At 38.9% G+C, this 13,986-nt stretch overlaps 1 protein-coding gene across 1 annotated transcript in view; it reads right to left on the bottom strand.

Annotated features, from left to right (window-relative positions):
- The window catches only part of LOC108706887 (guanine nucleotide-binding protein subunit alpha-11), a 33,143-nt gene that overhangs the window by 10,608 nt on the left and 8,549 nt on the right, over positions 1 to 13,986 (bottom strand). Inside the window, exons 2-3 of the mRNA XM_018243671.2 lie at positions 5,734 to 5,918; positions 799 to 953 (exon numbers count right to left, since the gene is read on the bottom strand). Coding sequence (XP_018099160.1) covers positions 799 to 953; positions 5,734 to 5,918 — 340 coding nt within the window. The remainder of the gene's footprint in view (positions 1 to 798; positions 954 to 5,733; positions 5,919 to 13,986) is intronic.

The following is a 13,986-nucleotide window of genomic DNA, read 5'->3' as shown; positions in this document are numbered from 1 at the left end:
GTAACGTCCATTCGCCAAAGCGAAAATTCGCCTGGCGATAGAGTGCGAATCACCACTAGCGTCTATCTTCTTCACTAGCGAAGTGACGCCTGCTCCCGTTAGTAAATCTGCAAAGTCCCTGAAAACTGTAATGCTGGCGAATCTTCGCCAGCAGTAGTTTGCCCTTTAGTAAATCTGCCCCTTAGACGCTTGGACATGTGTATAATTTCTGATTTGCCAACACTGATGACAAAAATATAATTTTTGCCATTATTCAACTGATGGTTGTACAAATACATTGGAACAGAAGTCGGACAAGAAAGATATAGAGCTCCTATCATCTGGCAATAACACTGGCAAATCAAATTTTCCTTAGCCTCCATCCATCCAGATCTGTACCACTGAAATTTATACCCAGATGTTAAGGAGCTAAGGTTGAAACTATATTTAAAGGTTATCTGAAATCAGAATGCAAATGATTGATTTACCAAATTTACAGCACATATAAGACTAGGAAGAAGATTGAATTATTGGGCCATTGGACATTTTTCATGAGCATGTTATTACCTTATAGGCTGGAATATCTGTACGGCAATATATAAACAAGCTGCAAGCCGGTACCTACAAGGTCAGGAATGTCTCTCATGGAAGAGATTTACTGATGGTGAGCCATGTGTAGTAGGATTTAGGTACGCCATAATTTCTATTTGTTCACTTGGTTTTCTGAACAAACAGGAGATTCACTTATTGTAGTACAATACATGCACAGGTAATATTTTGGTGCATAGAGGATATAGGTTATATTTTTTATTAACTCACTAGTTTGTTGAGTCTAGTAGCTGAAATTCTCTCCTCCTCTCATAGCATCTCTGGATTCCAGTATCACTCCATAATTTGCTAATGGCTTTGACATGTGGTTCTTCAATCTTCTGGATTCTAAATGCATCTAATTCACGGATTATTCTTCCATTTAGCTGAAGGAATAAAGAGCAAGAAAGATGTATAAGAAACATAAGAAGTTATCAGAGACAAGGTATTGGGTGTTTTGTAATATACATTTAAACATTTGCAACAAGTCTAATAACACATTGCAGACAAATCAGTTTAAAGCAGGTGTGTTCATTGAAAGGTGCCTATATATTTTATGTTATTCTAAGCAGGGCCTTACCTAAAATGTTACCTCCTCCTACTGGAAATGAAGCAAGTGCTTAGGTAATAGGAATGCTGAGCAATGTAATCTGTTTTACATAAAGATGCACATTGGTTGGGGTTGTAAGGCTGTGAGAGCAATAAAATAATTGGTTAAAAAAATGTTTTGTTTTCTTGCTGACAGTGTAAGATTTCTAGAAATCTGTTTATTTTCACCTTTGCCGCACCGTTCTAGATCAAATAAATAGCATTAGAAATTATACAATTTACCTGTAAGTCTAGGATAAGGCAGGCAAAAAGAAGCAACCATTATACATTAATGTGCCTATTTATTGTGCCGTGTGTTATGTTTGTGGTAGCCGAGGATGAGGAGAGTATAACAGTGCTTTATTAGCAGAGACTCATGCAGCCATTACACAACAGTAACTTTCACTTTTAAGCGGCCCAGAAAGTATGCACAGCATGTCTGAGCACAGTGACATCTACAGGCCATTTGTATAAACACCACATATTCCCCCTATAGTAGGAAAGCATTTGGGCAAATGTAATAAACAACAACAACAACAATGCATCTTAAAGCAATAAGATACATTATTCACATCACATAGTCCTGGGTCCATGCAGGTAGTTTACTGATTCTCTCAGTACGCTTAAAGGTTCACTTTCTTCAGGCCTATTGCAGTTGTCATCAGGAGTAGGAAAATGTCCTTCATTAAATGGAGCTTCTCCAAAGTCATATCTAACAGGAGCAAGATGACTTGCATTCCATATGCGTCCATCAGACATTTCATATGTGTATGGTCCTCGCTGGCGTCTCACTTCAAGTGGTGTAGTAAATTTAGATTGTCCTTGTTTCAGTATTCCTGGTTTCTTAATTCTGACTAAGGATCCTTCTCTTGCACCACGTTTTCTGTCAGTATAAGTCTTGCATTTGGCTTGGTGACGTTTCACAATGTCAGCAGTAGATGATTTTGTAGGCACAGTATTTTGTGGAAGTTTGATGTCTGCAACATGTAACTTAGTGCGCATCCTTCTGCCATGTAATAATTCAGCAGGAGATGATTAGGTTGTAGCATGGCACATTGCTCTGTAGTTATGTAGGAACTCTGTTGTAAATACTTTCCAAGATTTCCTAGTAAGATTTGCTGTCTGTAGTGCTTCTTTCAGACTTCTGTTGAATCGCTCGATTTCTCCATTTGCTTGTGGGTAATACACTGGAGATTTCCTATGCACAATATTCCTCTCTCTCAGAAAGGATTCAAACTCATATGAGACAAACTGTGGTCCGTTGTCTGATATTAACTCCTTTGGATTACCTTCTCTGCTGAAGACTGTAGACAGAAATTTTATTACTATAGCTGATGTGTAAAAGGACCGACAATATCAATAGCAAGTTTTTCCTATGCTGAATCAGGAAATGATACTGGTTTTACATCTGGTCTCAACTTAACTTTGTGTACAAAGTTCTTTGCACAGCCCAGTGAAGTGTTGATTTGTGGTGAAATTTTAGACACAGGCTGTGTGGCAGGCACTGGTGTTGTAGTAATGAGACCGTCAACTAGGGTTGCCACCCGGCCGGTATTTTACCGGCCTAGCCGGTTAAAACACCTGCCAAGGCCGGGGCTGGTATTACAAATTTACCAGCAATGTAGCTGCCAGTAAATTTGTAATACACCTAACAAAAGCCTGTGGCCTGTCCCCAAACTCACCTTTTTTGCCGGCTTCTTGTCAATTGCAGCGCTGAGGCTCCGCCCCCTTGATGTCACGATCCTCCCCAGCCAATCACACGATGTGGCCCCGGCCCTTTTGCCATCACGGTCCGCCCCTTTGAAGTCGCGACACGCCCCTTTGTTTCCACCCCCTCCACCGGTCGGTGGAACTTTTATCAAAAGGTGGCAACCCTACCGTCAACTAATTGTAGATTTAATGCAGCAAAGAGATCCCTTCCAAGTATAGCAGCACCCTTATTCATAATGTAAAAGTCACATTTTGCAGTATTTGATTCTAATTCTACAGTCACTGGCAAGCAACCAAGCATAGGGATTGGATCCTTTAAGTAACTGGCCAGTTTCAATGCAGGTGCAACAAGCGGATCTTTTGCAAAGTATTTCAAGAAAATATCCTTTGGTAGTATAGAAACAGCTGAACCTGTATCAAGCATCAGGTTAATGGAGTGTCCCTTGTCAGCAGAAGCAGTACTGACACTGACAGTGCATATAAACTTGTCTATAATAAATGTACCAGCCTTATCCACACTTAATACTGTGACATTTGTAGTAGTGACTTCATGAACATCTTTAGCAGAACTACAGCAAAATGTCCTTCTTTTGTGCATTTGCGTCACCGTACAGCTTTTGCAGGACATGTACAAGATTTGTAGTGTGTTGTGTTGAACCACAGTGAAAGCAGTATTTTATATTTGTATTTGCTGCACGGTTTGCAGTGTAGGTGAATCCCTTTCCTTAGCACTGTATTTTGCCTGTGCATTATTAGGCCACAGTGCTGAATTCACAATCTGTACATTCCCAGCAGTTTCCTGACTGAGAGTTGTAGCCTCTGCCTCTGCTGTTTCAATTTGGCTAGAAACTGTAATATCCTTTGCAAGGGTTAAATCCTGCTCTAGGAGCAGTCTCTCTCTAATGCGAGGTGAGTTTGTTTTTTCCACTATTTGGTCTCTTTTAGCATTTCATCTGTTAGATTCCCAAACTCACAGGTTACAACCAGCTCTCTCAAAGCTGTTACAAATTGTTCTATGGATTCGCCATTACGTTGTCCACATTGGCGGAATTTATATCTTTCAGCAACCACATTTACTCTTGGCACAAAAAAAATTCTTTATAGCAGTAAGAGCAGTTTCATAAGTATCATCAGGTAATGGTAATGTATAGACTATATGCTGTCCCTCTGCTCCCAGGCAGTGGATAAGTAAAGCACGCTTTCTAGCAGCAGAAATCTCCCGTTGTCAAGCAGCAATAATGTAATTTTCAAACATACGGATCCAAGCAGTAAAAGGTATGGTAGGCTCACCAGGGTTTGGAAGAATAGGTGCAGGCTGCTGCAGAGGTAGAAAAGCCATCTCGTCAATCTGTTATGTTTTGGGTAGCCAAAGATGAGGCGAGTATAACAGTGCTTGATTAGCAGAGTCATGCAGCCATTATACAACAGTAACTTTTACTTTCACTTTTAAGATGTCCAAGAAGTATGAACAGCATGTCTGAGCACATTGACATCTACAAGCCATTTGTATGTAATTGTATTGTATGTAACACCACACTTTGTAAAACCGATTACCAAAAAACTGTATAATAAATGGTGAATTTATCAAGGTGTGTTTTATTTTACACTGCTTCAGACCTTTGTAAGTAATTCTGGTGGAAGTTGCTCAAAGAAAAAGTGTGTAAAAAAATTATGTAATTTTTTATATGGTGATGACATTTTTTACACCACAGTATAATTCTGCCCCTATGTACAGCAAACTAACTAAAAGGATGAACCAGAGAGTTAAATCTCCTTAACATAATCTTTCCCTTAGTTGCTTTACAGGTCCTATTGTTGTACACGAATAAGATCTAACCAAATCAATGCAGCTTTCCAAAGAGATTAACAATACTTCCAGAATGTAAATCTACTTTTAAATTGACAAATTGGTGTCAGAAGAAAATAACCTGCAATCCTTTAAAGGGGTTGTTCAAATTTGAGTTAGCTTTTAGTATACTATAGAAAGCAATATTCTTAGACAATATGCAATTGTTTTCATTTTTTATTATTTGTGGTTTTTGAGTTGTTTAGCTTTTTATTCAGCAGCTCTCCAGTTCGCAGTTTCCGCAGTCTGGTTGCTAGGGTCCACTTTATCTTAGCACTGGTAAAACTGTTGTGTTTGCTTCAGAAACATTACTATAGTTTATATAAACAAGCTGCTGTGTAGCCATGGGGGCAGCTATTCAGGCACAGGTAACACAGTAGATAACAGATATGTTCTGCAAAATCACATTATATACTACATAGCTTATCTTTTATCTGCTGTGTAGACTGTGCCTTTTCTCCTTAGCTTGAATGGTGTAAAAAGCTGTGTAAAATAAATGCTGAATGTATCAAGGCATGTGTAATTTTATGCCATGCGAACGGCAGTTTGGATGCCTTTATTTTACATTGATTTCGGTGGTAGTCACTCTAAAAAAAAAGCAATTTACACCGTTCTTTACATGGTGAAGCCTGGCTATATGTGGTGTATTCTCCCTCTGTTTTTTTACACAGCATAATAAATATGCTCCTTAGTGTTTGATAGCAAGTTTTCTAGCAAATGTGAGGTGAATCTTAGTGACCCACCATAAGCAAGATGGCAACCCTTAGGTTAGGAAACCTTGCTCTGTCTAAACTATAGATGTTTCAATGAGAGGTGAAGAATCATCCACATGATCTACATCATTATACTGGGTTGTACAACACAAACAAGCTGCTCTTTATATTGTCACAAATCCAGATTGTGTCTGAGGAACTCCCAGCATGACATGACATGAGACTGAGATAATCTATGAAGATTCAAGCTTATGTTTTATAGAACAGTGCTAAAGTCTATAGAACATACCTCCCACCACATAATAGTACCTGGTTGTTTTCTATGGTGTAAGGCACTTGCAGAGTCTCCATGGCCCCAACTAAGGACTGTGCACAGGTGACAATATTTTGGTGGACAAACCGGGCATAAAACTTTCGCTCTTGCTCAGAGAATCCTGTTCCATGAATGATCCTCATCTGCTTTATGAATGTACTCTTTCCACTCTCTCCTGTTCCTGTAAGGGAAATGACAGACCAATTTAAAAAAAATAAACTCTTCACTTCAACTCTCTGTCTTTAGATGCCAATCAGGGGTATAAGTACAAAGGAAGCAGACCCTGGGGCTGTTGGGGGGACAACCTATGAATATGTTGGTAACCCTAAAAATTTGCTTTGGGGCCCACTAACATCTACTTACACCACTGGTGTCAAATTTCTACCAAATCTCTATTTTTCTCAGTAAGAGGAGCTACATCAATCTTATTCCTTTACACATTCTTGCTAAAACCACCTTTATTAAGAGACACATGCTACATAATCCAGTTAATTAAAAAGAGTTGTTTCTATAGTTAAAAGGTTGAGCATTACTTTAGTACTAGGGCTCTCAGTCTGTGTATAATATGCTTTTTAAAGCTCAAGCTACAATTAACAGAGAATAATTAAGAAAAATGAAAAAAGTCCTTTAAAATCACTTTCTCTGGCCGATCTTCCCACAGTCTTTCAGCTGCACAAAAAAAGTATCCAAAAATTAATATGCAGATCAGCGCCTACGGCAACATATTGCACTATTTTTTTCTGTTTCTTTCTCTGTTGCCGTAGGCGCTGATCTGCATATACATTTTTGGATACTTTTAAAGCTCAAGCTGCTCAAGGTTTTTGTTCTGCAGTTCTCGAATCTAATCTCTTGTATGTTTGTGTTGGAAGTTTAATCATAGCATAGTACAGGTATGAGATCCATTATCCAGAAAGCTCTGAATTACAGAAAGGCCATCTCCGTATACTCCATTATAATCATTATAATCAAATAATCCAAATGTTTAAAATTGATTTCCTTTTTCTCTGTAATAATAAAACAGTACATTGTACTTGATCCAAACTAACATATAAGTAATCCTTATTGGAAGCAAAAACAACCTATTGGGTTTATATAATGTTTACATGATTTTCTAGTAGACTTAAAATAAGAAGATCCAAATTACAGAAAGATCCTTTACCCAGAAAACCCCAGGTGCCGTGCATTCTGGATAAAAGGTCCCATACCTGTACAGTCTCACCATTAACATTATCCGAAAAAACATAGAATCTACATTGCACACATAAAAAAGACTACAGTGATGAATCTATAGATTCAATGTTTTTATCCAACTCTTATTTTGTGGCATTAATTATAGTGCGACCGCTGCCAAGCAAAAGGTTTAAAGGGTAGTTCCCATTACAAAAATGTACTGTTTCATGTATCAAATATAAATCTATATAAAAGGATATTTTTCAGCTGCGTTCTACTATTATTTTTACAACTAATATTTACATTTTAAAAATCTATTATTTTTTTTTTTTCATGTCTCCCACTAGGAGCTTAGCATGTCTGGCTGCCATCTTGTGAAAATTGCTACAATTTGTTTCTCTTTAATTTCTAAAATTTAACAGCTGCTACAAGTGAATGCATGAGTTGATATGTTTCTTGGCAGCAGTTCCTGTAGCCCCTACTGAGCATGCTCCCTGACTTAAAGCTTTGCCAGCAACAACTATATCATATTGTAATAGCTGCTTTATAACAGATGGTCTTATAAAATGTGATTTACCATTATCAAAAAACAATTATCCAGAAAGCTCTGAAATACAGCCATGAGGTTTGTCATGACTTTCTGTTGGTTACTAGCAGTAGTGGAGTGTTGTACCGTGTTAGTTCAGAAAAAGTAAAAAGATATATATATATATACATATATACACACAGAGACACAATAGGCCAGGAGTGCCCATACTTTACTAATGAGAGGTCTACTTTTAGTGATGTTGTCCCATAATGATCTACATCTATAAAAGCATTGTTAGCATTCTGTTCCATGGAAAATATTACTTCAATACTGATTAATGGGAAAATATATATTGCTATATTTAATAAATATCTATTTCTTGTGTGACCTTAACATAATAATTATCTGAATGAAAAGCATGAAATAAGAGGGGGATTTGTTTCTTGACAGTGTCTTGAGATCTACTGATCACCTGCAAAAGGTCTACTGGTAGATCCCAATCTACCTTTTGGGCACCCCTGCAATAGGCTATAGTTACATCAAAGTAGGAATCTAACATGGACATGTAAAAGGCAAAAGTAGACAAAAGAGAACTGAATAAGATGAGATAAGGATCCCCTGTTTTTCCTGGAAGCACTTGGGTACCAAATGTGTAGTTTGAATAATCAGTAGTGGCACGTGCTGTGGTTATTTGATATTGTCAGGCCCTTCGAAAGGGCGGGGGAGCCCCATCGATACATGCAGCCTGGGGGTTATTTTAGAACAGTTATTCTTTTTTAACTGCTTTTTCTCTGATAAAATGAGACAGTTTTACTTCATTCAGTGGGGGAAAAATTATTATCCAGCCTCACTGCAATCTGATGGGCCATGTGCAAATATTGTGCAGAATTTCCTTATCAAACATTATGGCTAATCTGATTGGCACACAGCTTTGTATATTATATGTAATCATCAATGCTGAGATTCAAATATTATTTATTTTATATATATATATATATATATATATATATATATATATATATATATATATATATATATATATATATATATATATATATATATATACATATATTTATAGCTCACCTCCCACATGGTGAAGCACATACTCAGGGGCAAATTTACTTAAGGTCGAATATCGAGGGTTAATTAAACCTCGATATTCGACTGTCGAAGTTAAATCCTTCGACTTCAAATATCGTTCGATTCGAAGGATTTTAAGCCATCGATCAAACGATTTTTCTTGGACCTAAAAAAGATTACTTCCCCATAGGCTAAAAGCGACTTCGGTAGCTTTTAGGTGACGAACTAGGCGGTCAAAGTTTTTTCTTAAAGAGTACTTCGACTATCGAATGGTCGAATAGTCGAACAATTTTTAGTTTGAATCGTTTGATTCGAAGTCGTAGTCGAAGGTGGAAGTAGCCCATTCGATGGTCGAAGTAGCCAAAAAAAACATTCGAAATTCGAAGTTTTTTTTCCTCTATTCCTTCAAGCTAAGTAAATGGGCCCCTCAATGTACTGCCCTGGGTGAGGAGTAGTTGATGTTCATTAAAGCCAAAGAAGAGCCATTGACAACACTGAAGTAAACAGAATGGCAAGTGACAAATTCTGTATGTCATAAAATTTATACAAGAAAACATAGCCATATGATATACCTACAAAATTCAGGTGAGCAGCTGCCATGAGGTCAGTTGAAGAACTCACCATAGGCAGTATAGTAATACTGTACTTAAGCTAAAACATAGTTGGTATATGTTTCAGTTAGGGATGCACCAAATCCACTATTTTGGATTCGGCCGAACCCCTGAATCCTTTGAACACAAATTACTGCACACAAGCTCTGAATTGAATGTTAGACATCCATCCAGCAACTATGTAGCAAGCCAGCCAGTTCAGGTTATGATCGCAACAGTATATTAAAACTTAACCTTTAATAGTAACTATGCTTAATAAAAACCAAATAGGCTCAAACTGACATAAACACACGCAGCATGTTCCAATCACAGCTGTGCAGGACAATGTCCTTAAAAATAACACATATTAAAAACTGAATGTGTAGGCGGATTAGGTAGGCTAGTGGTAACCAAATGTTTAAATGCACTTCACTGTTCACACAGCGTTAATGCCAGTAGCGCTCTTAAATGTATTCCACACCTTCCAATGAGCCACCTTTGAGCCCCCCACCATTCCCTCCCAATGCTATAGTTTCTGCCTAGCTACGTTGGGAAGCGTGGGAACTAGCCTCACCACCCTCCACCTACACCACCCAACGCGTTTCACTGCTTGGCAGCTTCGTCAGGGGCATAAGTGTCGGACCCGCTCCTTTCCATCCTTTAAATAGTCACTGTCTGAAAAACTCACACTAGTTGCGCGACGTCACTTCCTGTTTAGGGCGGAAGTGCCCATACTATTGCTTCACCTAATAGGGAATCATTGATGCTTTGCCAGTAATTTATCATCACTGATACTCACTATGTCAGTAAAAATTTGCAGTATGTTGGGTCCCAATATACGTCACTGACATTTAGGGGACCTTATAGTCTTTGGGTAAGTGAAGTATTGCGCTTAGTTATACGATACACAAGTCGCCAACAAAAAACGGATGGAGCGGAAGCATCAACTGCCTATTCAATCTAAAATGAAGTCATGCATAAATTCACACTGTAATTAAATTAAGTAAGTTGTCTTAGTTTCCAGTACTACTACTGTCATAATGACAGATATAATCCCTGAATAAATGTTTATTAGATTGTATCCTGGTCACAGAAAGGGGGAAAAGGTAAATCCCTCATTTAGTCCATTGGGGGACTTACTGTGAAGCCAGTATATCCATTGTGCTTCACTCTGTAATAGTTTTCTATCGATGTCCCCTATTCTCATAGTAGATTGAAAGTGTTCTACTCCTGTGAATTTCATGACTGCAGTATTGCCATCGTGACATTCATTTATGTGATTGGCCACCGATGTATTTCTTTTATGTACCACATCCCCCACATGTTCGAGGATCCGACGTCTCCATTCTCTTTTTGTTTTCCCCACATATCTCATCCCACAAATGCAGTTCATAACATAAATTACTCCAGTAGTTTTACAGTTAATAAAGTCCTTGATCATGTATTCCTTGATGTCTGATCTCCCACTTATTTTTATTGCTTTATTTACCCAGGGACATGCTTTGCAAGACCCACATTTATAGCAACCTTTAGTACGGTTGGCTAGCCACATCGTTTTTTGGGGACTGATGTAGTGACTGCGAGTCAATCTATCTTTCAGATTTCTACTCCGCCTATATGTGATTATAGGTGTTTCTCTTAAGACTTTTTTTAAATCCATGTCTTGTTCCAAAATGTACCAGTGTTTGTTAAGAATGTGTTTTATCTCCTTATGTTCAGCACAGTAGTCACCTATAATTCTGATTACATTAGAGTCTCGTTGTACGTCCCTTTTCCTTTGAGAAAGATTTTGCCGAATTTGCATATGCAAATTAGGGGTAGGAAGGGGAAAACATTTTTTACTTTCTTGTTTTGTGACAAAAAGTCACATTATTTCCCTTAATTTGCATATCCTAATTAGAATTCGGATTCGGTTCAGCCTGGCAGAAGGATTCGGCTGAATCCAAATCTTGCTGAAAAAAGCAGTCCTGAGTTCGGTGCATCCGTAGTTTCATTTATTCTGTGGAAACCGGTTGTCATCCAGTCTTCTGGTCTAACTGAAGTCTGATAAGACATGTGACATCTGAATTTTTTGCACTGTTTCCTTGTCAGATTATCAGATCATTTAGTTAATCTGACTGACAAAGAGTTTGTGAAGAAACCAAAGATAAGAAACAGATATTTTAGAAGGTCACAAAAAAAACTATTATTCTAATAGGGCTGTTTATGCAGTTAATAATGCTTCAGCCCTTTATTGGTGCTTCCCCAGCTAGAGAAAGTTAAAGGGGTTGTTCACCTTTGTAACAAAATGACAAATCTAACAGTTCACATGAATAGACAGGGTCGGACTGGGGGGTCCGGGGCCCACCGGGACTGGTGTCCAGGGCCCCCCTCTGGCCCCGCTACCTACTTGTTCGGCGAATCCCTGCTCGGCGCATCGCGCATGCGCAAACGGCGCGCATGCGCAAACGGAAACGGCGCTCGGCGCGCATGCGCAAACGGCGCTACTATGCGCCGAATTTTTTTTTATTTTTAAAAAACAGTTTGGGAGAGGGGGACTGGCCCGGCGGGGCCCACTAGGGTCGGGGCCCACCGGGTATTTTCCCGGTATCCCGCCGGGCCAGTCCGACACTGTGAATAGAACAAACTTTTCCATAGAAATAGTTAACAGAAAAAGTACAGTTCAAGAGATATTCACCTCAGAAGTGTCCCTGTACTAATCCTTCAGTTCCACACAGACCCTGTGCTGGGAGGGGGTCACTGACCCCCAAAAACACTACAGTGTTCACTTCCTCTTCCTTATATGACATCACACATTGTACTGGCAGCTAACTTAACTCCTATTGGCTATGTCTGCTGCCAATCTGCCACTGCTTCCTGTGCTGGGCTGTGCTGGGGAATTTGAGCAGCATTCAGGTACTGAAGAGAAACTGTTACAAGTTTGTGAGAGGGAGGGGGAGTGTGGGCTGTGTACTGCAGAGACTTCAACTGTGCTTGGGACCTGGAGTTTTACGGATAATGGATCTTTCCATAATTTGGATCTTCATACCTTAAGTCTACTAGAAAATCGTGTAAACATTAAATAAACCCAATAGGCTGGTTTTGCTTCCAATAAACATTAATTATATCTTAGTTGGGCTCAACTACAAGCGACTATTTTATTATTACAGAGAAAAAAGAAATCATTTTTAAAATGGATACTATGGGAGATGACACTTGTACTTTCCAGAAATATATTATTTGGGGGGGGGGCATGTATTATTTTGTGTATTTACCTCATAAAAAATCATTATTCAGCAGCTGACTATTTGTATGAGCTTGAGGCTTTCCAAATGAGTTGAATTTTTGTGCATAAAGTAAAATATTTTTCTGGTATAGATCCCTATATCATGAAAAATATAACTTTTTAATTTTTTGGTATTTAGAGCTCTAAATCTTGTTCCAGAAGTGGAACACTTAAACACTTAAAAAAGGTATTGTTTTCCTAGGTAAATTACTGCCGCCCCCCCCGGGAGAGCGCACAAAATCACTTAGGGTTTCCACCTCACCCTTTTAAAACCAAACACATATGAAATCCACAGCCTGCATGGCTAATTAGCAATTCATTTAGATGCATGATACATGGCTGCACGGAAATCAGTTCAGTCTGCAGCATCTAAATTAGCCATGCAGGCTGTGGATTTCATATGTGTTTGGTTTTAAAAGGGTGAGGTGCAACCCTACTGTCCCTGCTAGATGTGTAAGTTACATACGTTTCTAAGCAAGTCAGTGCTGGTTTTTGTTGCAATTTTGTAAATAACTGACATTATGCTTAATGCCAAAGGTATTAAAAGATAAAAATATAGAAACGCCAGTATTTATTCCCAGAGGTTGCACCCCTTTGGCACTCCATTCAGTTTTAGTCTAGGCAGAAGGAGAGTGCCAGAATTGGGAGAACAATGTTGCTCCTTCCTTTTCTGCAGTGTTTGTCTGCATGGCTGTGTGATTGTTTGTTACAAGGCAGGTTTGTTTATCTGCTGCGTCTGTTAACCTCTGCCATTACAATTGAGTAATCAACCAATGACCATTCAAATTATGTGACTGGTTACAGTTCACAAGCACCCAATAAATTACTAGGAGGAGGGCAGTATCAACATCCAATAGGAAACAAGTAAGGGCAAAGCCTGGGCATGATGATGTCATCATATAGGAAGTTCTTGGTGTGTCAGGTTCAAAATAGGCCACTCCCATCACTTCAGAAAACTGGTCAGAGAGACAGGAGAAGGGCTGAGTTAATAGGTATAGAAATTAGCTTTTACAATGGCATTTTTACTTTTTGTTATGGAAAATGGGTTTTCTAACACATTGAGAGCATTGCTAGTGGTTTCATAAGATTTGTACATTGAAGGTGAACAACCCCTTTAAGTCTAAATTGTGTTTTAAAATGACAAATATACAGTATAGTGGCAAGAAACCACTTATACAGTGGCGGAACTACCGGGGGAGCAGGGGGTGCGAGCGGGCCAGGGCCCGCACCCCCTCAGGGCTCCCCGGCAGTCCGTGCGCCACTGACAAATGCGGCCATACGGAGGGGGTGGGGCCCGGCTGAGCGTCACGCACTTAGGCCCGCCCCCCTTTAGTGACACTACTGCACTTATATGATATGTTGATATGATAATGTTGATTGTAAGAAGGAATTGGCATGAGCATACAAAACAAATCAATAAATGAACAACATAGGAAAGTGTTCCATCAGAAATTTGTTCAACAGCAATGACTTAGGAACAGCACTTATCTCCAAAAAGATATTTGGAGATAAAAAAAACTACTTATATAATCTCCATAAACTGCAGTTTATTTATATAAAGGCATCCTCTGGCACCCATTCTGAGTAATAAACAAAGTGTGAGCATAAACCTCCA

The sequence above is a fragment of the Xenopus laevis genome, chromosome 1S, assembly GCF_017654675.1.
Source record: "Xenopus laevis strain J_2021 chromosome 1S, Xenopus_laevis_v10.1, whole genome shotgun sequence".
NCBI lineage: Eukaryota > Metazoa > Chordata > Amphibia > Anura > Pipidae > Xenopus > Xenopus laevis.
The sequence above is the reverse complement of the archived record's forward strand: the minus strand, read 5'-3'. Positions and strand labels throughout refer to the sequence as shown.